General features: G+C 43.9%; 1 protein-coding gene and 1 long non-coding RNA gene across 6 annotated transcripts in view; one reads left to right on the forward strand and one right to left on the reverse strand.

Moving 5' to 3' along the window:
• UGDH (UDP-glucose 6-dehydrogenase) overlaps positions 1-8,366 on the reverse strand; it is a 29,466-nt gene extending 21,100 nt beyond the window's left edge. Inside the window, exons 1-2 of one of the 5 annotated variants that reach the window (XM_055246593.2) lie at positions 8,199-8,366; positions 1,804-1,972 (exon numbers count right to left, since the gene is read on the reverse strand). In XM_055246593.2, the coding sequence (XP_055102568.1) occupies positions 1,804-1,965 (162 nt within the window). In that variant the 5' untranslated portion in view covers positions 1,966-1,972; positions 8,199-8,366. Of the gene's footprint in view, positions 1-1,803; positions 1,973-7,452; positions 7,649-7,682; positions 8,062-8,198 lie in introns of those variants that run through there. The other 4 variants (XM_055246591.2, XM_055246596.2, XM_055246592.2 and 1 more) reach the window with 4 other exon arrangements.
• LOC134732798 (uncharacterized) lies at positions 8,357-14,789 on the forward strand. Its single transcript, XR_010116342.1, has 2 exons — positions 8,357-8,739; positions 10,819-14,789. It is a non-coding gene; the product is annotated as an uncharacterized lncRNA (long non-coding RNA).
• Positions 14,790-25,929: the final 11,140 nt, after the last annotated feature.

Genomic DNA, 25,929 nt, shown 5'->3' on the forward strand with positions numbered 1-25,929 from the left:
ATTTCTTTTCTTTTTTTTTTTTTGAGACGAAGTCTTGCTCTGTAGCCCAGGCTGGAGTGCAATGGCGTGATCTCGGCTCACTGCAACCTCCGCCTCCTGGGTACAAGTGATTCTCCTGCCTCAGCCTCCCAAGTAGCTGGGATTATAGGTGCGCGCCACTGCACCCAGCTAATTTTTTGTATTTTTAGTAGAGACAGGCTTTCACCATGTTGGCCAGGCTGGTCTTAAACTCCCAACCTCAGGTAATCCGCCCGCCTTGGTCTTCCAAAGTGCTAGGATTACAGGTGTGAGCCACTGCACCACCAATATTTCAATCCTAAATCTGATTCAGATATAATAAGTAAATCTGTGTTTTTGAGTGACTACTACTCATAGGTGCTTTTTCATAGATTTCCATATCTTATATTCCTACAGATAGCAGGCAGACCTATCTTAGAGATAAAACTGGATTGAGACTTTCCTTCTAAAAGTCTAAGGCAACTAAAGTCTATGGTTGATAATAGTCATAAATAAATAAGCTTTAGCCAGGCATGGTGGCTCACACCTGTAATCCCAGCACTTTGGGAGGCCGAGGAGGGGCGATCACCTGAGATCAGGAGTTCAAGAACCCCTGGCCACCATGGTGAAACCTCGTCTCTACTAAAAATACAAAAATTAGCTGGGAGTGGTGGTGGGCACCTATAATTCCAGCTACTAAGGAGGTTGAGGCAAGAGAATTGCTTGAACCTAGAAGGCAGGTGTTGCAGTGAGCTAAGATCGGGCCATTGCACTCTAGCCTGGGCAACAAGAGTGAAACTCCGTCTCAAAAAACAAATAAAAAATAACCAAGCTTTTCTTGGGGAAAAATATAAACATATTAATGTTAGCTAGAAAATGCTACCATCAAATTTTCAAATGCTTTTCTGTTGAGTTTCAAAAGCATAATATGATGAACTCATTTTACAGTGAAATAACAAAAAAAAAGGAAACCAGATAGCTCAGTAAAATAGTTAGAAGCATATTTTTCTAAATTCACAAAATTTTGAAATTTCAGTTAACAATATTTGTCGCACCAAACTCTAAATATGAAAGATGCCATTTATCCATCTAAGGTTTATGTGATGTTAGTAAAATAATCTAAAAATATATTAAATTTATATTAATATTATTAAAAGTTGTATTTATTTTATTTTTACAGGATACCACTTTTTAATTTTATTATAATATGGTAAGGATACTAACAGACAAAATTAGAAAATAGGGAAGAAGGCCAGGTGCAGTGATTCATGCCTGTAATCCCAGCACTTTGGGAGGCTGGGGAAGGCGGATCACCTGAGTTCAGGAGCTCAAGACCAGCCTGGCCAACATGGTGAAACCCCATCTCTACTAAAAATACAAAAATTAGCTGGGTGTGGTGGTGGGCGCCTGTAATCCCAGCTACTCAGGAGGCTGAGGCAGAATTGTTTGAACCCATGAGGCGAGTGTTGCTGTGAGCTGAGCTCGCGTCATTGCACTCCAGCCTGGGCAACAGAGGAAGACTCTGTCTCAAAAAAAAAAAAAAATGAAATCAGGGAAGAGAAAAAATTATCCATAATTTCACTGCACTAATACAACCATTCTGATAGACTTTCTGGTCATTTTTCCTACCCACGTTACCCGAAGTAATGCGTTTTAATGTCCATATGTTTTGTATCCAGATTTTTTCATTTAATTTCTTATCAGTTGCAATTATAGATTTTTATATTAATAGTGCATATAAATGATTTACTAAAGACAGTAAAAAAACAAAGAGCATAAAAACAAAGAGTTGTTTAATATATTTACCTCATAAATAGGAAGTGTAGGAGAATTCCACGCATTGATTCTTGATTCATTGACATCAACAACCGTTACCCTGATTTCAGGACACATATGAGCAATGACACTACATGTGGGTCCTCCAACATAGCCTGCACCGATGCAACAGATCTTCTTAATTTCAAACATGATTGTACTAGAAGGAAAACAGTAAGACTGTTCTAGTATTGAAAACAGAAAATTTAAAGAAATCATATTGTACATTCATTACACTTTATAAAAACTGTCAAGGTGACAGATATCTGGAAAGATTTCCTACATTCACTCTGAGGAATTATGGAAATAGTGATTTAAAAAAATAACATTCCAATTGGATGACCTAGCCTGTTCTCAGCTGCACTAGCATGAAACATATAGAAATAATTACAGTAACTGATATTACTGAAGGGGAGCCACAAAGATTATAATGACCTAATATTTAGAAAGTAAAGAATCAAAGTAAAACTTTTCTTAGGTCTATAATACACTAGGACAACTTTGATTGCTGAGAGAAAGCTCCAGAATGAACATACTTGTACAATTCTTGCTTAAATAAATGCTAGTGTACAAAGATGAGTTTATAACAGGTTTAGATTACGATGATATAGAATAAGATTAGTTCCACAGTCCAGAATTGGCCTCTGAGATTATATGCCCTACACACTACTTTGGCTTTCAAAGTTTACTTTTAGGTACTAGGCAATAATCTTAAACTCCATTTCAACTTTAATCAGAAACCATAAGGTGGTTAAAGAAAATGTAATTTCTGTAATTACCAAAGCTGTTACACAGATTTTTTTTCTTCCCAATGCCAGCAGAAAAGTGGGTTACACAGATTTTGATAGATTTTCAAAAGCATTAGGTGAACTGATTCACACTAATCAAAATGACAAGGAACTGATTTATACATAAGTATGCTCATTTATCTGTTATAATGAGAACTGTCAAACTGATCAGATTCTTAGAAGCAAAGAATGGTTTTGCCTTGCCAAGACCTCAGACATCATCTAATCTAACCCATTCACAGATTCCAAAGAGAAGGAAAATGGTAATCAGAGAGTTTAAGAATTTTTTTAGTATACTCTTGTATGGATCAGAGAACGCACTGTGGAACGCTGGCCTAATTTGAATGCCTGGCAAGAAGAATATCCCTATTATGAAAAAAGACCAATCATATAATTAAGATTATCCAATTCCTTTTAGTTTGAATCTGTATTAAACAATATTCTAAATTTTTGTTTGGTTCTCTGGATAGATTTCCCTACTAGAAGAAAATGAGCTGACTAATCCAAGTAAGTATCCTGGACTGTTTGTAGCCTGTGTTAATAAACTACCAATCTGGCTTATACATTGATCTTTAGTGGTACAGATATCAACTCATGGAGTCTGATCCCTCATGACTTTTTTTTTTTTTTTTTAAATGATACAGAGTCTTGCTCTGTCGCCAGGCTAGAGTACAATGATGTGATCTCGGCTCACTGCAACCTCTGTCTCCTGGGTTCAAGCGATTCTCCTGCCTCAGCCTACTGAGTAGCTGGGACTACAGGCACACACTACCATGCCCAGCTAATTTTTGTATTTTTAGTAGAGATGGGGTTTCACCATGTTGGTCAGGATGGTCTCAATTTCTTGACCTTGTGATCCGCCCGCCTCAGCCTCCAAAAGTGCTGGGATTACAGGCATGAGCCATCACGGTATTTATTTTTTTTGAGACAGAATCTCACTTTGTCACACAGGCTGGAGTGCAGTGGCACCATCTCAGCTTATTACAACCTCCGCCTCCTGGGTTTAAGTGATTCTCGTGCCTCAGCCCACCAAGTAGCTGGGACTACAGGTGCATGCCACCACATCAGGTTAATTTTTGTATTTTTAGTAGAGACAGAGTTTTGCCATGTTGCCCAGGCTGGTCTCGAACTACTGAGCTCAAGCAATCTGCCTGCCTCAGCCTCACAAAATGCTAGGATTACAGGCACAAGCCACTGCGCCAGGCCCCTCATGACTTTTAAAAAATGATTAAAAGAAATAGAATTTTGGTAAAATAGTAAAAATGGACAGAATTTTGAATTACATGATTCCATTAAATAGAACAGTATTCTTAGCCATATGAAATAAATTTTTAAAAATTATTTATTCTGGCCAGGCACGGTGGCTCATGCCTGTAATCCCAACACTTTGGGAGGCCGAGGAGGGTGGATCACCTGAGGTCAGGAGTTCAAGACCAGCCTGATCAACATGACAAAACCTCGTCTCTACTAAAAATACAAAATTAGCGAGGGATGGTGGCACATGCCTGTAATCCCAGCTACTTGGGAGGCTGAGGCAGGAGAATCGCTTGAACCCGGGAGGCAAAGGTTGCAGTGAGCTGAGATCGCGCCATGTTGCACTCCAGCCTGGGCAACAAGCACGAAACTCCATCTCAAAAAAAAAAAAAAATTATTTATTCTGAATAATGTTCATATGGTTCAAAATTAAGTCTGTTGTAACAAGGTACACATGAGAAATCTCACTCCAACCCCTTCCTTATCTACTTTGCTATCCCCTACTTTGCTTCCACACAAGCAATCCGTTTTCTTGTATATCCTCCCAGCTATAAGTAAATATACATATATATTCTAACAATCTTGTCTTTCTAAATTCAATAGAATACCATATATACTATTAACACCTGGCTTTTTTCACTTAATTAAACCCAGTATATCTAGAATACTTAAAGAGTAGAATCTCAAAGTAATGTCGGACCAGAGGATCTTTTAGGGTTACCATTTAATCTCCTAGCGAAAGGTTATTAGGGCAGCCTTTACTCTTAATCTCAACCAGGACAGGTTCTGCTAACACATTTATTAAATGTAGAATCAGTGTCTACTCGTTGCAGCTCCTGGGCTTAAGCAGTTCATAGTTTAATAAGGCACAGCCAGGCTAACAGTTATTTGCTGCTGCTCCCTGCTGTATCCTTGACTCCTAGAATAGCAGCCTCTCAATGATTATTAATTGAATGAGTGAGTAATTCTCCACAAGGGCCTCTCTTTTTGAGATGAAGACTTCTGTGTAAATAGCTTTAGTTCAGATTGCCGATCATAGTATTTTTGCAGTAATTGACCAGAATACTATCAAGTTCTTTTTTTTTTTTTTTTTTTCTGACACAAGGTCTCACTCTGTTGCCCAGGCTGGAGTGCAATGGCACAATCTGGGCTCACTGCAGCCTCCGCCTCCCAGGTTCAAGCAATTCTCCCACCTAGCCTCCCAAGTAGCTGGGACTACAGGTGTCTGCCACCATGCCCAGCTAATTTTTGTATTTTTTGGTAGAGACAGCATTTCACCATGTTGGCCAGGCTGGTCTCAAGCTCCTGACCTCAGTTGATCCACCTGCCTCAGCCTCCCAAAGTGTTGGGATTACAGGCGTGAGCCATCGCACCTGGCCAAGTTCTTTTCTTGAGTTACCTAAAGAACTTCAGCCTGTTTCCCCAGAGTTACTTCTTATCTGCCTTGATTGTGAGACCACATTTCAACTTGCTTTACATACATCAGACTACTGATGGCAGGTGAACCTATATCACAGAACTGGATGTGTTTTACACAAGCTTTATTTTGGATATTCTCGCCTTGCTATTTCCCATGAAATACGGCTTACGGATGACAATGGGAGAATCAATGAAAAGGCTGATGTACAATCTGTGCAAGTCCAAATAAATGCTCACTTGGAAGTTTCAATAAAATCTTCAATAAGCTTTAACACGGAGTTTGACATAGTGACACACTTTGCATGACACAGATGTCTGCCAACTCCATTTTCTATTTCTTTTTTTTTTCTTTTTGACATGGAGTCTCACTGTCACCGAGGCTGGAGTGCAGTGGTACCATGTCGGCTCACTGCAACCTCCGTCTGCTGGGTTCAAGCAATTCTCCTGCCTCAGCCTCCCGAGTAGCTGGAATTACAGGTGCCCACCACCACGCCCAGCTAGTTTTTATACTTTTAGTAAAGACGAGGTTTCACCATATTGGCCAGGCTGGTCTCGAACTCCTGACCTCAGATGATCCACACACCTCGGCCTCCCAAAGTGCTGGGATTACAGGCGTGAGCCACTGCGCCCAGCACCATTTTCTTTTTTTTTTTTTTTTTTTTTTTTTTGAGACAGAGTCTGGCTCAGTTGCCCAGGCTGGAGTGCAGTGGCGCGATCTCGGCTCACTGCAAGCTCCGTCTCCCGGGTTCATGCCATTCTCCTGCCTCAGCCTCCCGAGTAGCTGGGACCACAGGCGCCCGCCACTACGCCCGGCTAATTTTTTTTGTATTTTTAGTAGAGACGGGGTTTCACCGTGTTAGCCAGGATGGTCTCGATCTCCTGACCTCGTGATCCGCCCGTCTCGGCCTCCCAATGTGCTGGGATTACAGGTGTGAGCCACCGCGCCCAGACCCCATTTTCTATTTCTACTTTTATGTACCCTCTGGCCCTCTATTCTGCTGTCAGAGACATAGGAGTGTTTCCTTATTAAATGGGTTATTTTGAAATGAGTTTTTACCTCTGTATTTTGAGAGAGTCACAACAAACCAAACCGTTCCAAAACTAGTCTTCATGCAAAATTTCATAAATTCAAATAAACATTCCAACCCAGAAGGGGTCACTAACAAATAACAAATGCCCTACTACAATCTAAACAGAATATAATCCTACTAGCCCCAGCTCTCTACAGCATAATTTGCATAGGTACCCAGGAGCTAACGATGGGCATTATAGTTGGATACATCAGCTTCACACATTTTAATCATTTCCAGAAATTAAACAGTAAAAGATGCCTGACCAGAAAAAAATATTTAATCAGTAAGAAAGCCGGTATTAATTTTATGTCTAGGGGTTATCATGTAAAGCTGTGGAAGTAAACAAGAAGGAAGATGGATTATGCTTATCCAGTTACAGATTTTGCAGCAACGGGAGAAGAAATGAGATCTTTTCAATTAGGGTTGTCTATCCCTTACCTTAAACTGGATCCTGGCCACTAATAAGCACATCTCAGAGCAGACAGTCAGCTCTTTCATTTCCAGAACCCCCCTGAAGAAAGACTACTGTTCTCCATTTCTTAAGGGATTTGAAGAAACTCAAAGGCTCACTGTGTCTTTGAGGTCTGTCGATAAGACAGCTACTGCTCTGTATGCCCATGAATAGATCCCTACCAGCGAACCCCTCTTTTCTCTATACTAGAATTCCTAACCCTACTAAGTTATCTTCCTATATATTTATAGGACGTATAATTTTTCACGATCTCACACAAACATGTTCTCCCGAGGCACCCAGGAAAGGCCTTCCCCGACATCAAACAGAGCAATTCTGTGGTGTGGGGGGCCAACAATGGATTCCAGGACATCCCGGACAGATATCACAATAGTCTTAGGATTTTGCTCTCGAGGGCTTTCTGGCTTCGTTTCTCTTTGGTTTCTTAAGACGGGCGGCATGAGAAAAGCAAGAGCCCCTCAGGTGAGCAGACTCTTAAACACAAACAAAAGACTACGATTCTACGGCCAAAATGAGGTCCCCAACGAGAGAACCGCTTCCTGTGGTGGGCGTTTGGCTTTGGAGGCGGCAGGGAAATCTAATCCAAGTCAGGAAAGTGGGTAAAAGCAGAAAGAGAAGGGGCTGGAAGACTCACGAGTCTTGAATAAGAAGCCCAGACGACTACATCCCCAGGACAGCAGTTCCAAAATGCGGTTCCCGCCCTAAGCCCCAAAGAGACGAAGGTCGTGAGACGGGAAGCCCGGGACCCAGGGCAGCTAGCGACCCGGAGCAGCGCGCACACCCCAGCCCCGCTCCCTCCACATCCCGCCCAGACCTGGGAGCATCCCGCCCGGGCGGCGGGGCCAGCCTGGGAGCGGCGCTTACCCACTTCCCAGCAGCAAGCGCAGGGACCGCTCCTATCCCGATCGTTCGGACAGCACCTTCCTACGGGCCGCGCCGCCGCAGCTTCTCCACCCGCGCCCCGCTCCGTCTGAGCTCCCTCTCGGCGCACGCCCCTCCCTCAGGCTGCCACGCGTTACACTCTGAGTCCCGGGCCTGAGCCCGTATTTAAAGGCTTTTGCCTGAGAAGGCGGAGGCTTCATTCCCCCGCAGCCAGGCCCTCCTGGACTCTGCCCTCAGCTGCTTCCTAGCTCCCCCTCCCACTACACAAGGCCCAGGGCCGGGTCCCTATTTCTTTCAGGGCCCAGGGGCGGGGAGACTGGGGCTGGTCCTGGCTGGGAGGGTCTGCCCCGCCCCTGGCCGAGCTGGGCAAATCCGCTCTGGCCAGCTCAGCGGCTCCGCCCCTGCCGCGAGCGGCGCTGGGCGGGGCTGCGTGCATGGCGTGTCCGCTGGAGCAGGGGACGGGGGCGCGCCGCGGGTGTAGTCTCTGTGCTCGCCTACCCGGCGGTCGTGGGTCGATGGGAGGTCAAGAATTGTTGTCGGGCAGCCCTCTCTCCACCGCCCTGTCCTGGTCGAGGCAAAGGCCGCGTGCGCTCCGCGTCTGCCAGCCTTTAGGGCTGCGCGGACACTGGGTGGGTGGTGGGCCGAGGCGACCGGAAGGTCCTGGCCGCCTTTCCGGTTTCTTCAGCACCCTGGAGCACCGCCCTCGGGTTTCGGCCCCCTGGACTCTGCAGGTCGGTCCCGGTGGGCGGATTACTCCTCGCCCACAACCTCGAGACCCCGGGGTCAACCGCGCCCTCCGGGCCGGCAACCCAGGGTTTAGTCAGATTCCTCCTGACCCACCGCTTCTGGGAAAGAGGCGCCTCCAGTCAGGAGGATGCTGAGTTCCTCATGACTGGACCAGTGAGTGTCCACTCCCTGGTCCCTGGCGGGAGAGGCGGGACCCCCACACTCTCCCTGCGCTCTTTGCAGAGATGTTCCTCAGGCCCAATCCGGGATTTGGGATGTCTGTGCATGCTGTGGAGCAGAGAGTTTGCAACTTGTAAGTGCCATGCGTGAGGAAGAGTAAAATTAACCTATGGAGCCTGCTCATTTTTAATGTGGAGGGCAGTTCTGTTCCTTTCTTTCGCCGCTTCGAGGTCATTTTAACACTTAAATCTAAGATACAAGAAAAAAAGCCAGGAATAGTTTTCATGGCCTTTTATTTTCCTCATTAAGGATTACATCAGGTGACATAAGGCATTTTAACATACATCGTGAAGAAAGTGATTAGTAATTTATAAAGGCACATTAAAATACCATATAAATTACGGTTTTCTTGATAGGATCATGATGGGGACTTTAAGAAAGTTGTTGAATGTGGATGAAACAGTTTGCTGTGGATAGTAGCACGTGTGGCAGGGTATGTAGGCTTGTTTGTTTGTTGTTTTGTTTGTTTTGAGATGGAGTCTCCCTCTTGTTGCCCAGGCTAGAGTGCAGTGGTGCGATCTTGGCTCACCACAACCTCCTCCTCCCCGATTCAAGCGATTCTCCTGCCTCAGCCTCCCGAGTAGCTGGGATTACAGGCGCCCACAACCATGCCTGGCTAATTTTTATATTTTTAATAGAGACTGGGTTTTGCCATGTTGACCAGTCTGGTCTCAAACTCCTGACCTCAGGTGATTCGCCCACCTTGGCCTCCCAAAGTGCTGGGATTACAGGTGTGAGCCACTGTGCCTGGCCAGTATATGTAGGCTTTCTGCATTCTATGCAGTTCAGTTCATTCATCCAACAAATATTTAATGTCTGTTGTGTGTCAGACGTTATCCTAAAGGCTGAAGATGCAAAAGGGATTAAGACTCAATTCCTTTGGCTGGGCACAGTGGTTTATGCCTGTAATCCCAGCACTTTAGGAGGCCATAGCGGGCAGATCACCTGAGGTCAGGAGTTCCAGAGCTTCCACCCTCTGAAGCAACAGCCCAAGCTATGCCTCAGCCCCTTTTAGTTACAGCTGGAGCAGCTGGGACACAAGGCACCAAGTTCCTAGACTGCACACAGCAGAGGGACCCTGGGCCAAGCCCACAAAACCATTTTTTCTTCCTAAACCTCCAGGCCTGTGATGGGAGGAGCTGACATGAAGATCTCTGACATGCCCATTTTCCCTATTGTCTTGGTGATTAACATTCAGATCCTCCTTACTTATGCAAATTTCTACAGCTAGCTTGAATTTCTCCTCAGAAAATGAGATTTTCTTTTCTGTCATGTTGTCAGGCTGCAAATTTTCCAAACTTTTATGTTTTGTTTCCCTTAGAAACTGAATGCCTTTAACAGCACCCAAGTCACCTCTTGAATGCTTTGCTGCTTAGAAATTTCTTCTGTCAGATACCCTAAAACATCTCTCTCAAGTTCAAAGTTTTGCAGATCTCTAGGGCAGGGGCAAAGTGCCACCAGTCTCTGCTAAATCATAACAAAAGTCACCTTTGCTCCAGTTCCCAACAAGTTCCTCATCTCCATCTGAGACCACCTGATTGGATTTCATTGTCCATATAATTATCAGCATTTTTGTCAAAGCCATTTAACAAGCTTCTAGGGAGTTCTAAACTTTCCTACATTTTCCTGTCTTCTTCTGAGCCCTCCAAACTGTTCCAACATCTGGCTGTTAAGCCAGTTCCAAAGTTGCTTCCATATTTTTGGATATCTTTTTAGCAGTGCCTCACTCTACTGGTACCAATTTACTGTGTTCTTTTGCATGCTGCTGATAAAGACATCCCCAAGACTAGGAAATTTACAAAAGAAAGAGGTTTATTGGACTTACAGTTCCACATGGCTAGGGAAGCCTCACAATCATGGTGGAAGGTGAAAGGCATGTCTCACATGGCGGCAGACAAGAGAGAACTTGTGCAGGGAAACTCGTTTTTAAAACCATCAGATCTCATGAGACTTATTCACTATCACAAGAACAGCACAGGAAAGACCTGCCCCCATGATTCAGTTATCATCCGCTGGGTCCCTCTCACAACATGCAGGAATTATGGGACCTATAGGATGAGATTTGGGTGGGGACACAGAGCCAGTCATAGTAAGGTATTGTTTGGGTAAAATGTAAGCCTTTCTTTCCTTCCTTTTTTTTTTTTTTTTACAGGGTCTCACTTTGTCACCCAGGCTGGAATGCATTGGCATGAACACGTCTCACTGCAGCCTCAACCTCCCAGGCTGAAGTGACTCTCCAACTCAGCTTTCAGAGTAGCTGTGATATGGTTTGGCTGTGTCCCCACCCACATCTCATCTTGAAACCCAGTGGGAGGTAATTGAATCATGGGGGCAAGTCTTTCCGGTGCTGTTCTTGTGATAGTGAATAAGTCTCATGAGATCTGATGGTTTTAAAAAGAGTTCTGGCTGGGCATGGTGGTGGGCACCTGTAATCCGAACTACTAGGGAGGCTGAGGCAGAGTGAATTGCTTGAACCTGGGAGAAGGAGGTTGCAGTGAGCCGAGATTGCACCACTGCACTCCAGCCTGGACAACAGAGTGAGACTCTGTCTCCAAAAAAAAAAAAAAAAATGGAATTCCTCTGCACAAGCTCTCTCTCTTTGCCTGCTGCCATCCATGTAAGATGTGACTTGCTCTTCCTTGCCCTCACTATGATTGTAAATCTTTCCCCAGCCACGTGGAACTGTAAGTCCAAAAAAACCTCTTTCTTTTGTAAATTGCCCAGTCTTGCGTATGTCTATCAGCAGCATGGAAATGGACTAATACAGTAAATTGGTACCAGTAGAGTGGGGTGTTGCTGAAAAGATACCTGAAAATGTGAAAGTGACTTTGGAACTGGGTAGCAGGCAAACATTGGAACAGTTTGGAGGGCTCAGAAGAAGACAGGAAAATGTGGGAAAGTTTGGAACTTCCTAGAGACTTGTTGAATGGCATTGACAAAAATGCTGATAGTAATATGAGCAATAAGATCCAGTCTGAGGTGGTCTCAGATGGAGATGAGGAACTTGTTGGGAACTGGAGCAAAGGTGACTCTTGTTATGTTTTAGCAAAGAGACTGGTGACATTTTGCCCCTGCCCGAGAGATTTGTGGGACTTGGAGCTTGAGGGAGATGATTTAGGGTATCTGGTGGAAGATATTTCTTTTTTTTTTTTTTTTTTTTTGAGACTTAGTCTTGCACTGTCGCCCGGGGTGGAGTGCAATGGTGCGATCTCAGCTCACTGGGTTCAAGCAATTCTCCTGCCCCAGCCTCCTGAGTAGCTGGGATTACAGGCGTCTGCCACCACGCCCTTCTAATTTTTTGTATTTTTCGTAGAGATGGTTTCACTATGTTGGCCGGTGGAAGACATTTCTAAGCAGCAAAGCATTCAAGAGGTGACTTGGGTGTTGTTAAAGGCATTCTGTTTTGACTGGGTAAGGTGGTGCACACCTATAATCCCAGCACTTTGGGAGGCCGAGGAGGGTGGATCAAGAGGTCAGGAGTTCAAGACCAGCCTGGTCAATATGGTGAAACCCTGTCTCTACTAGAAATACAAAAATTAGCTGGGCATGGTGATGCGCGCCTGTAATTCCAGCTTCTCGGGAGGCTGATGCAGGAGAATTGCCTAGACCCAGGAGGTGGAGGTTCCATGAGCCAAGATCATGCCACTGACTCCAGCCTGGGCAACAGACTGAGACTCTGTCTCAAAAAAAAAAAAAAAAAAAAAGGCATTCAGTTTTATAAGGGAAGCAGAGCATAAAAGTTTGGGAGATTGCAGCCTGACAATGCAATAGAAAAGAAAATCCCATTTTCTGAGAGGAAATTCAAGCTGGCTGCAAAAATTTGCATAAGTACCAAGGAGCCGAATCTTAATACCCAAGACAATGGGGAAAGTATCTCCCAGACATGTCAGAGGTCTTCGTGGCAGCCCCTCCCATCACAGGTCCAGAGGACTAGGAGGAAAAAGTGGTTTTGTGGGTGGCACCCAGGGTCCACATGCTATGTGCAGCCTAGGGACTTGGTGCCCTGCGTCTCAGCTGCTCCAGTGGTGACTGAAAGGGGCCAACATAGAGCTCGGGCTGTTGCCTCAGGGTGTGGAAGCCCCAAATCTTAGCAGCTTCCATGTGGTGTTGAGCCTGCGAGTACATAGAAGTCAAGAATTGGGGTTTGGGAACCTCCATCTAGATTTCAGAAGATATATGGAAATGCCTGGATGCCCAGGCAGAAGTTTGCTGTAGGGGTGGAGCCGTCATGGAGAACCTCTGCTAGAGCAGTGCAGAAGGGAAATGTGGGGTCAGAGCCCCCACACAGAGTCCCTGCTGGGGCACTGCCTGATGGAGCTGTGAGAAGCGGACCACCATCCTCCAGACCCCAGAATGGTAGATCCACTGACAGCTTGCACTGTGTGCCTGGAAAAGCTGCAGACACTCAATGCCAGCCTATGAAAGCAGCCTGGAGGGAGGCTTTACTGTGCAAAGCCACAGAAGTGGAGCTGCCCAAGACCATGGGAATCCACCTCTTGCGTCAGTGTGACCTGGATGTGAGACATGGAGTCAAAGGAGATCATTTTGAAGTTTTAAGATTTGACTGCCCTGCTGGATTTCAGACTTGCATGGGTCCTGTAGCCCCTTTGTTTTGGCCAATTTCTCCCATTTGGAATGGCTATATTTACCCAATGCTTATACCACCATTGTATCTAGGAAGTAAATAACTTACTTTTGATTTTACAGGCTCATAGGCAGAAGGGATTTGCCTTGTCTCAGATGAGACTTTGGACTGTGGACTTTTGAGTTAATGCTGAAATGAGTTAAGACTTCGGAGGACTATTGGGAAGGCATGATTGGTTTTGAAATGTGAAGACATGAGATTTGGGAGGGGCCAGGGCGGAATGATATGGTTTGGCTTAGTGTCCCCACCCAAGTCTTATCTTGTAGCTCCCATAACCCATGTGTCGTGGGAGGGACCTGGTAATTGAATCATGTGGGCTGGACGCGGTTGCTCATGCCTGTAATCCCAGCACTTTGGGAGGCCAGCAGGGAGATCACTTGCGATCAGGAGTTTGAGACCAGCCTGGCCAACATGGTGAAACCCCATCTATACTAAAAATACAAAAATTAGCCAGGCACGGTGGCGGGCACCTGTAATCCCAGCTACTTGGGAGGCTGAGGCACGAGAATCACTTGAACCTGGAGGCAGAGGTTGCAGTGAGCCAAGATCATACCACTGCACTCCAGCCTGGGCGTCGAAATGAAACTTAGTCTTAAAAAAAAAAAAAAAAAGAATAATGGGGGTGGGTCTTTCCCGTGCTGTTCTCATGATAGAGGATAAGTCTTACAAGATCTGATGGTTTTAAAAATGAGAGTTATTTCTCTCTTCTCTTGTCTGCCACCATGTGAGACATGCCTTTCACCTTCCACCATGATTGTGAGGCCTCCCCAGCCACATGGAACTGTAAGTCCAATAAACCTTTTCCTTTTTTTTTTTTTTTTTTGAGACGGAGTCTTACTCTGTTGCCCAGGCTGGAGTGCAATGGCGCAATCTCAGCTCACTGCAAGCTCCGCCTCCCAGGTTCACGCCATTCTCCTGCCTCAGCCTCCTGCATAGCAGGCATTGTCACAGGTGCCCGCCACCACACCCAGCTAATTTTTTTGTATTTGTAGTAGAGACGGGGTTTCACCGTGTTAGCCAGGATGGTATTGATCTCCTGACCTTGTGATCCGCCCGCCTCGGCCTCCCAAAGTGTTGGGATTACAGGCGTGAGCCACTGCACCCAGCAATAAACCTCTTTCTTTTGTAAATTGCCCAGGTGTGTCTTTATCAGCAGCATGAAAATGGACTCATACAATGATCCATTACCTAGGGTAAAATTCTCCTGAGTGCCAAATAGAGATAAACTACATTTGGGTTTTGGGTGAGTTGCCTGTAATGATGAATCAAGAATCCTCAAATCTGTCTTGCCACCCATTTAATACGTATTTTTGTTAAGGCTGAAGTTTATAATTAGAATCAGGATATTTTGGCCTATTGAGAGGTTCTGAATTCCAACAGAAGATGCCATGTAAATCAGTGAATTTGATTCTTTTAAAAGCAACTTACAAAATTTACAAGATTTATTCAATAAAGCAGTTCAGCTTTGGTATATCAAACCGTATAATGAACCATTTTTCCCACTTCATCTTCTGCAATGTTTAATATTTTCTATTTTTGTCAAAGATATTAAACCTACACCTGGAAACATATTAAAATATTAAAATGTGAGAAGCTTTGGCAGAATTAAGACCCATTCTTCCAATTTCCAAGCTGTTTAATCACACTGATTCAGACACTCTGGATAGCAGCTGGGATTGTAGTTATCTTTATGCTTTGAGCTCTTTAGTTTTGTCTGCAAGTCTTATAAAATATCCCCTCCTCATCCTCCTCTAGCTGGAACACTAACCCAGTGGATGTTGTGGTGAACTTCCTTTGACCATGCAGGGAAGTGCAGCATTGGGTGGACCATGCACAACCAGTTTGAGAAGCACTGCTCTAGGGGTTGGGGGAGCAACAATAGAAAGAGTGTAGGTTCTGAATACCTGAAACATACACTTTAGCTCTAGACTGCTTATATTGTTGTTACGTGAAAGAGAACTTTTAATCTGGTTTAAACCACTGGATCTCTTTATTCCAGCAAGTGAATCTATATCCAACTAATATTTACTCCCAGTCTGCTCTTTCTCACCCCTCTTTCCCTTACTATAAACCTTTTCTATCTCAATTTATATCATTAGTTGCTCAGCCCGCAAACCAGATGTCACTTTGGTTTTCTCTTTTCCTTCCCATTCATAGCGAGGCCATCGTTGTGACGTATTGGCTGTACCTCCAAAATATATCCCAGATCTGACCTCTTCTTATAATTTGTACTGCCACAGCCTTAGTCAGAGCCACTGACATCTCTTATCTGAACTCCAATGGTTTACTAGTTTTCTGCTTCTCTTCTTGACACAATTCATCTTTCTACATAGCCAGAGTAAGATAAAATCATAAATCAGATCATATAACCTCTACCCCCTATACCAATGGCTATCTTTTATACTCAGAATAAAATCCAAAATCTTTATTTGGCTTCCAAGATCCTATAATATAGATACCTTACTTCTCATCTTGTACCCATCATTTGATCTTCAGTCCCTTGAAAATGCCAAGTCTATTTCCATTTCAGGGCCTTTGTGCTTGTTACTATTGTTTTTTTTCTCTTGGAAAACTGCCCAGATCTTTGCTTAGCTGAATTATTCAGATCCCAACTCAAATATGATCTCTTTAGAAGATTCTTTCAGAACCAGGTGTGGTGGTGCACACCTGTAATCTCAGCTACTCGAGTGGCTGAGGCTGATGGATTTCTTGAGCCCAGAAGTCTGAGGCCAGCCTGGGCAGTATAGCAAGATCCTGTCAAAAAGAAAAAGTTATCTCACCATGATTATATTTTAATTTCCCTTCAGCAATTAGAAGTCCCTGGAATTAATTTACCTTATTTGTTGGCATTTGTTGGCATTGTGCAAGTAATGCTTGCACCCAGGAGGCAGAGGTTGCAGTGAGCTGAGATCACGCCACTGCACTCTAGCTTGGGCAATAGGGCGAGACTCAGTCTCAAAATAAATAACTAAATACATGAAATAATTTTGGAGACAGAGCCTTGCTCTGTTGTCCAGGCTGGAGTGAAGTGGCGGGATCTCGGCTTACTGCAACCTCTGCCTCCTGGGTTCAAGCGATTCTCCTGCCTCAGCCTCCTGAGTAGCTGAGATTACAGGCATGTGCCACCACGCCTGGCTAAATTTTGTATTTTTAGTAGAGACGGTTTTGCCGTGTTGGTCAGGCTGGTCTCGAACTCCTGACCTCTGATCTGCCCACCTCGGCCTTCCAGAGTGCTGGGATTACAGGCGTGAGCCACCATGGGCCCACAAAGCTATTTTACTTAGCATTTTTTTTCCCAAGGCTAAATTGGGAACTACTGACAGTACTATTGACAATACTAAATATATTTTTAAATTATTTTATTTATTTTTGAGACAGGGTCTCACTGTGTCACCCATGCTGTAGTGCAGTGAACCATCACCACTCACTGCAGCCTCAACCTTCCTGAACTCAGGTGATCCTCCCACCTCAGCCTCCTGAGTAGCTGGGACTACAGGCATGCACCACCATGCCTGGCTAATTTTTTAAATTTTTTATAGAGACGGAGTTTTGCCATGTTGCCCAGGCTGGTCTCAAACTTCTGGGTTCAAGTGATGCAATTGCCTCAGCCTCCTAAAGTGCTAGGATTACAGGCGTAAGCCACTGTGCCCAGCTCCCCCCCCCCTTTTTTTTTTGAGACTGAGTCTTGCTCTGTTGCCCAGGCTAGAGTGCAGTGGTGCAATCTCAGCTCACTGCAACCTCTGCGTCCCAGGTTCAAGTGATTATCATGTCTCAGCCTCCCTAATAGCTGGGATTGCAAGCGTGCACCACACGTGGCTAATTTTTGTATTTTTTGTAGAGGCAGAGAGGCAGGGTTTTATTATGTTGGCCAAGCTGGTCTTGAACTCCTGGCCTCAAGTGATCAGCTCACCTCGGCCTCCCAAAGTGCTAAGATTACAGGTGTGAGCCACAATGCCCACCAACCTATTTTTTATTTTAAAAAATTGACAGCATACTAAATGTTTGTAATGCAAATGATAAAATTGCTACAATGAAAACAGAAGAAGTTGAGAATTAGATGAAGAATTGATTAAGGGAACTATTAAGGAACATCTGAAGCCTGTTGTACAAAGAAAGCAATTATGTGTATCTGTGATAAATCAAGCAGCTGACCAACTGTTACTTCTCCCTCCCTGCTCTTTCTACCTAATAAATAAGAAGGGCTGTAGAAGCTCAGAGCCCTTGCTCACTAGAAGCAAGGAGCCCCCTGACCCCTTCGCTGTGTTAGAGCGTGTATATTATGCAAATTATAGCAGAAGTGATAAAGGGTGACAATTGTTAGCTATCTTCAATCAAAAGCTCCTTGAATATCTTTCTTTTTAATTTTATGAATTTTTTTTACAGAGACAGGGTCTCACTATATTGCCCAGGTTGGGCTCGAACTCCTGGGCTCAAGGAATCCTCTTGCCTTGGCCTCACAAAGTGCCTGGATTACAGGCATGAGCCACAGTGCCTGGCCCTCTTTGAATATCTTTAATGCTTTTAGAGATTAGCATCAGAGAATTATTAATACTAGAGGGCACAAGGAATTAGCCATTGCCAGTGGACACCTACATAGGTGTGACTGTGTGACTCAGTTTTAAAAATACTGTGACACAATGAAAAAATTCCTTGGATGTTATGGAGGATGCAAATTGTAAGTCTTATCCATTCTTTAATGGAGAAACTAAAATTTACAATATTACTTTATTTAGCCCAAGATTTTCTTAAGCTTTGTATTTTCTAATTCAGCTTTGGCTTGCAGAATCATGCTTGAAGTTTGAGACTGCCAGCTTTCAACAGGCAGTTACTAGTGAAACTCTTTGGAAAGATGAGAAGATGTTGACATAAGTGTAATGTGAGACAAAGCAAAGTAAAATGTAATTTTTAAGAAAATGTTGCCGGGTGTGATAGTGGCTCATGTCGCTGCTGGTTGCTATGGGAGTGAACGAAGGGGGATGAATGCAGAAATGAAGACAAAGACAAAAAAGTATTTTTGGAAGAAGGGGTCAGGGGGCTCCTTGCTTCTAGTGAGCAAGGGCTCTGAGCTTCTACAGCCCTTCTTATTTATTAGGTAGAAAGAGCAGGGAGGGAGAAGTAACAGTTGGTCAGCTGCTTGATTTATCACAGGTACACATAATTGCTTTCTTTGTACAACAGGCTTCAGATGTTCCTATAGATAATCACGAGGAACACTGTGCTTGGGGCATGACTGCCCTCAGCAACCCTTCTGGTGGCAGACACAGTTGTTAGTTTTCCAACATCCTGCTTTCATAAGAACAGTTTTCTGTCTGCTCATATGGCCTCCAGTGTTAATACTGAGTTGGTCACGACCTTCATTCTTTCGGCCTGTAACATCTCCCCCTTTTTGTTTTTGCATTAATTGAATAAAGGTAATTGCAGGTTGTGCAGCTCTCAATTGCTGTTTGGTGGTCCAGCTGATTTTGCAGACTGTTAACAAAAAACAGAAACATAGTAACATTAATCCCATAGTTACAAAAAAGACATTGAGGTGCTATTTGAAGTAGGTCCCAGGGTTAAGGCTCTCTAAATCTTGCTGGAATTCTGCCCAAGCTTTTAAAGAGGGCTGAAACGCTTGAGTCTGCTTATTCAAGTTAAGGATTTTACTTTGTAAATCATTAATATCAAAAGTAACATTGAATGTGAAAGCTCCCTGTAAATGGGCTTTTACAAGTCTCCATAGATATTCACTTTGCTTATATACCAAATTGGTCACACAAATATGAGTATGATTAAAATGACAACACATTGCTGCTGCAACTGCAAACTTTGTACTTGTTCTCCTAGCCACAGAACAGTAGTCTTTAACATTGCCACCTCTGCTTGTATTTCGGTGTTAATTTTATTTTGAAGCATCCATGCCTGGTCGACTGTGCGTGTCCAGTTTTCCACATATTGAGCTGTTTGAATGGAGCTGTGCATTGCTATTGAGGACACCACAACAGAGGTTATTAATGTAACTAAGGAGACTATAGCAAAAATTATCATGCCTAAGGCTCTATGAGCACAATGAGTAAGCTGAGTAAAAAGGAGTTTCATAAGATGTAAAGCGGGGGTGGCTGCCCAAGGCTCAGATAAATTTACAGGAATTCATAATCCAGGAATGTGACCTAGAATTATTAGGGTGGATATGTCATGTGTTTGTATTGTGCTATGATTAAGGCAATGATACAGTTGACAAGAATCACAAGTCAATTGGGCATCATCTACTGGAGGTGGTTTTTTTGCTGCTAAGAAAATATAAGGATTAAAAACACAAATTGTAAATTGAGTGGTAATATTTTCTACAAGGGTAACATTAAAACTGTGTTTAGCACAATTACTATTATTGGATAGTGTCCCAATCCAAATGCTGCCATTCATAAATGGGAGTGCTGCTTTCCATATTGACTCCTGAACTGGACCTCTCTTTCCTTGATAATGCCATTGAGGCAAAGGTTAGCTAAAGCTTGTGCTGTGACAAGCAATTTGGGCAGCAGATTGAGATTGAATTGCAATGTGATGTAGTGAGGAGATGTTAAAGTTTTGCCACCAGTGCCAGCAAAGTTAATGCCATGAGGTCTGATGCTCATGTCTCCCAACCAAATGACCACGGGGACCCCAGTAAATAATGTCTCCCATTAGCATGAACTGTTGTCTAGCTAGGGAGCCAAGACACCGGGTCCAAGGAGGGGGGTTAGAATTATCAAAAGGAGCCCATTCTGTATAATTAATACAATTTGGGCGATGGGACCGGGAGTGATTAGTAACTACACCAGTAATATTAACAGAACTAAGGCCCAATAGGTACATATATTTTCCATGGTAACTCAACCATGCCTGGGATTGAATTGCAAGGCAACTGCAGTTGAGCAGTGTATCCTGGGTGATGCATAAAGGAAGGCCCTCCAATGGAGTGATACCATTGTTCTGAGAGTCTAATTGCTGTGTGTCAGGGGGAGTTAAGGGTCCCGGTGCTCATGCTCCTTGATCATGATATATCTCAGGAGGAGTGTCACTCCAGAGTACCGGGCATACTACTGGGGTGTTAGGAATATAAGCCCAATATGTTTTTGCTTCTGCACAGGGAAAACATAGCACACAGGATATTATAGCTAGCATGGCCATAAACATGGAGTCAGGGGGTTTTGCCTGACCCTGATGCTCCAGCAGTTTCTCATTTTTTTTGTGTGGTTTTCTTGATCTGTAAAACACAAGCATACCCTCATCCCCATGTCAGTAAATCTACCAGGCTTTTCCATTGTCCTCCTTCCAGGGATTTCTATAATACTTTTGGGTAAACTTTCCTTTTTCCCTCTAACATTTGCCAGTGTCAGTCTACCAGAGTCTTGTTATCTGTACCAGGAGCTAAAAAATTTAAAGTAAATAATGCTAAATGTAGTATTGTTGGAGGTGGTAACTGGTCTCCTATACCCCCTTTTTGTTTTTTCAACATATGTTGTAACGTTTGATGTGCCTGCTCTATAATTCCTTGTCCTCGAGGGTTATGAGGAATTCTTGTTTTGTGAGTGACTGCCTATAACTGTAAACAATTTTGAAAAGCATGACTAACATAAGCAGGTCCATTGTCAGTTTTAATTGTTTAGGGACCCCCATATCGGCAAATGACAACAGACAATGTCGGTGGATGTGGCCAGCTGTTTCACCTGTTTGACATGTAGCATGCAGCATATGAGAATAAGTGTCTATAGTCATATGAACATAGCTAAGTTTGTCAAAGGCTGCTGTATGTGTAACATCCATTTGCCAAATTTCATTTGGAGCTAAGCCTCGTGGGTTACATCCTTCTACAGGTATAACACCAGGGACATGCTGACAAGTGGGGCAGGCTTGCACAATAGCTCAAGCCTGGCTTCGAGGCAGATGAAACATACAAGTAAGGGCAGAGGTGTTTTGATGCAGTAATGCATGAGAGGCTTCAGCTTGCTGAAACACAGAACCAATCAATTTATCTGCTCTATCATTACCTAGAGGTAGTCCAGGAAGTTGTGTGTCAGAGCGAATATGAGAAATATGAAAAGGAGCAGCATGAGAGCGAACGGCTTGCTGAAGTCTTAGAAACAAGTTAAACAGTTCTGGTTCTAGGGTGCTTTTAATAGTGGCAATCTCAATGCAACTGGCTACATTTACAACATAGGCTAAATCACAGACAATAAGAGAGGAAGCAGTGAGCTGTAAAACCTGAATAACTGCCATTAATTCTGAGCATTGAGCTGAAACACCAGGGGTTTTTATTGAGTATGCTTAGGTCCATAAATAGATGCTCAGACTCTGGAAGAGCCGTCAGTGAAATAAGACTGGCCACGTGGAATAGGCTTGTGATGAGTAATCACTGGGAGGATAAAAGGGTAAACTATAAAATTGCAAAACTTTGTCTGATGGATAATGATTATCTATTATTCCTTTGCTTCAGCCAACATCGTAGAGCGATGAAGCTCAGTTCCCACATCCTGACAAATTTGAGAAAATTTCCTAAGCTTTTTGTACATCTCACAGGTGCCAGTGCATGTTTATAATCTGTGTTTGCATTGTCAAAAGCTAGTTAAGGTTAGCATTTCTGTAACCATGGTAAGAGAAATCTGACACTTCACTGCCTATGGTAATCTTGCAAGAAAATGTGCATAGGGCCTCTGTGACCCTTGCGTGATATGTAAAAAAGATTGTACTGGGACCCTTTCCTCTGGAATTGTGGCCCAGGTGCGTTTAACAGCCAAGGCACACTGCTTATAAGCAGTGTCTGGGAGTGCTATTTGATGTTCTAGGTCTGAATAGGGGCCACTGCCTAACAGCATCCTCTGTAATGTCTCCGTCTCCAGCAGCACGATTCTGTCTAGCCTGGTCTGCACACAGTTCTTGCCAATTTAAATTCCATATCAGGTATGCACTAGCAGACAAGTGCAAGCCAAATGCTTTACATCAAAGGGTGGAAGGTGCATAGCGCCAAATAGATTCTGGCAATCCTAAAGTAAATGGGCTTTGTACTCCACTATTAACTACACTAGCTTTTAATTCCTTCAGCAACTTAAATTCTAGTGGGGTGTGTTCATGAATAAACTGCTGTGGATTATGTGGATCAGGCCTTACGGAAATAGGAAAAGCTCAAGGTCCTAAGGGTTCTCCAGCTATAGCAGCAGAGTGTAAAATTCTTTGTATTGGGGTCTCTATTTCTGCTACTGAAGGAGGCAGTTCAGATGTTTCTGCTACTAGAGGGGGTGACACAGGCCAATTTTCATCCTCCTGCTCCTGTTTATTATTTTTAATTTGCGCTGTCGGGAGAACAGAAAGATTCTTTCAAATTTTTAGACCCTGAACATGACTCCTGCTGTCTAGCAGAATAAGAAATGAATAATGGCAGGAGAATAGCATGAACTAAACTCCAAATATAAAAAAGAAAAGAAATAGCCAAATTCTTCCCCCATGTTACCCTGATTCAGAAACTTCCTGTTCCCAGTACCTCTTTAGGGCACTGACCTTGTATCAGCTGTCAGCAGACTCGTCCCAGGGTTTCTCATTCTCGTTCTTCTTGTCAGTTTCACTTTCTCTGCTCCAGCAGACCTTCGCTCACGTCCCTGTCCTGGGTGCCACTTGTCACTGTCGGTTGTTATGGGAGTGAACGAAGGGGGACGAATGCAGAAATGAAGACAGACAAAAAGAGTATTTTTGGAAAAAGGGGTTGGGGGGCTCCTTGCTTCTAGTGAGTAAGGGCCCTGAGCTGCTACAGCCCTTTGTATTTATTAGGTAGAAAGAGCAGGGAGGGAGAGGTAACGGTTGGTCAGCTGCTTGATTTATCACAGGTACACATAATTGCTTTCTTTGTACAACAGGCTTCAGATGTTCCTATAATCACGAGGAACACTATGCTTGGGGCATGACTGCCCTCAGCAACCCTTCTGGCAGCAGACAGAGTTGTTAGTTTTCCAATATCCTGCTTTCACGAGAACAGTTTTCTATTTGCTCATATAGCCTCCAGTGGTATACCGAGTTGGTCACAACCCTCATTATTTCGGCCTGTAACAGGCTCATGCCTGTAATGCCAGCACTTTTGGAGGCCGAGGCAAGAGGATCGCTTGAGCTCAGGAGTTGGAGACCAGCCTGGGCAACACGGTGAAACCCCATCTCTGCAAAAATTAGCCTGGTGTGGTGGGGTGCGCCTGTAGTCTCAGCTGCTTGTGGGGCTGAGGCGGGAGAATAGCTTGAGCTCCAGAGGTCGAGGCTGCAGTGAGCCATAATGGTGCTGCTGCATTCCAGCCTGGGTGACAAAGTGAGACTCTATCTCAAAAAAAAAAAAAAACGGCTGTTAGATAAAAATGAAGACAAACAACATTTGCAAGGATATAAATGTTAACCCATTTATTGGGGGTATAGGCTCTGGTGTCAGATTTCCATCTGTCCTGTATTTTGTTTTTTGTTGTTGTTGTTGTTTTTTTTGAGACGGAGTCTCGCTCTGTCGCCCAGGCTGGAGTGCAGTGGCGCAATCTCGGCTCACTGCAAGCTCCGCCTCCTGGGTTCACGCCATTCTCCTACCTCAGCCTCTCCGAGTAGCTGGGGCTACAGGCGCCCGCCACCACACCCGGCTAATTTTTTGTATTTTTTAGTAGAGACGGGGTTTCACCGTGGTCTCGATCTCCTGACCTCGTGATCCGCCCGCCTCGGCCTCCCAAAGTGCTGGGATTACAAGCGTCAGCCACCGCGCCCGGCCTGTCCTGTATTTTGTAACCACAAAATTGTCCTGGCTGGATTAATTGTAAGGAAGCCCCTTTAAACACATCTAGACTTCCAAAGTTTGTTTACATACTAATTAGTTGTCATGAAAAGCTGCATTCAACCCAGGGTCTGAGATGCCTTTTGTATATAAAAAGTGCTTCTCTTTTTGACACTGACTGAATTACATACATAACAGATTCATTTATTTAAAAACAATTTAAGAGGCTTTTTCTATAATGCTGAACCTGCTGTGTGGTATTTATGTTTAATTCTGGTAACAAATTTTCAAAACTAATAAACACTGCAATTCAAAACCATTAATCATCAAGCATAGACCAAGTATCTGAGGTTATGAGCACATATTTAAGAGGTTAGACTCTGGCATTCCAGACATTGCAAATAATACTTTTCTCATTTCTAAATTTCCTAGAAATGAGTGGAGATTTGTATAAGGAAATAATACTCTTTAAAACATTTATTTTTGACTCAGGATCTGGCTCTGTTGCCCTGGCTAGAGTGCAGTGGTGCCATCACAGCTCACACAATAGCCTGGAACTACTGGGCTCAAGCCATCCTCCCACCTCAGCCTCCCAAGTAGCTGGGACTGCAGATGCAGGCCATCATGTCCCACTAAATTTTATTTTATTTTTGTAGAGACAGAGTCTACGTTACTCAGGCTGGTCCTGAACTCCTGGCGTCAAGTGATCCTCCCACCTCCCAATAAAACATGTACTGATGGCCCGGCACGTGGCTCACGCCTGTAATCCCAGGACTTTGGGAGGTCGAGGCAGGCAGATCACGAGGTCAAGAGATCAAGACCATTCTGGCCAACATGGTGAAACCCTGTCTCTACTAAAAATACAAAAATTAGCCAGGTGTGGTGGCACGCGCCAGTAGTCTCAGCTACTCTGGAGGCTGAGGCAGGAGAATTGCTTGAACCCCAGAGGCGGAGGTTGCAGTGAGCCGAGATCGCGCCACTGCACTCCAGCCTGGTGACAGAGCAAGACTCTATCTCAAAAAAAAAACAAAAAACCAAAACAAAAACCATGTATTGATATGAAAGTTGTTTTATCCTGGCAGGGCACAGTGGCTCACGCCTGTAATCCCAGCACTTTGGGAGGCCGAGGCAGGTGGATCATGAGGTCAGGAGTTCAAGACCAGCCTGGCCAAGATGGTGAAGATCCGTCTCTACTAAAAATACAAAAATTAACCGGGCGCAGTGGCAGTCGCCTGTAATCCCAGCTACTCGGGAGGCTGAGGCAGGAGAGTCGTTTGAACCCGGGAGGGTAGAGGTTGCAGTGAGCCGAGATTGTGCCACTGTACTCCAGCCTGGGTGACAGAGTGATACTATGTCTCAAAAAAAAAAAAAAAAAAAGTTGCTTTATCTTTATATATATTGTTTTCACCCCTACATAATCCTTGCCTCCCAGACATCTCTCCACTAACTTCGGTAAACATCTTAATTTGGCATCTGATGGTTTGAAATAGTTTCTGTAATCAAATCCTGAATCAAATCCATTTTAAAGCCTATAGAAAGTTAAGAAACAAGTATAAAAATTTGTTGAAATGTTTATTGAACGAACATAATACATTTGTCTGAGAAGAGATATGCACACTAAAGTCCCCTACAAGCAACTAATGGGAAAAGATCACACATGGTCATGAAAGATAATCGTAGTTGGTATTTATGGAGCATCTTTTGTGGGGGGGGAACCCCCAACAACTCTACAAATTGAGATCCAGAACTGAGAAAATCATCAGGTGAAATGCCAAGACCAAAAACTTATTTTATTTGAATTCCATTTTCTGAAAAGAAAACTAGTATTGCAGCAGTCATTTAATGAAAACTTAGTTTCACTGAGGATTCAGATATCC

The sequence above is a fragment of the Symphalangus syndactylus genome, chromosome 16, assembly GCF_028878055.3.
Source record: "Symphalangus syndactylus isolate Jambi chromosome 16, NHGRI_mSymSyn1-v2.1_pri, whole genome shotgun sequence".
Classification (NCBI taxonomy): domain Eukaryota; kingdom Metazoa; phylum Chordata; class Mammalia; order Primates; family Hylobatidae; genus Symphalangus; species Symphalangus syndactylus.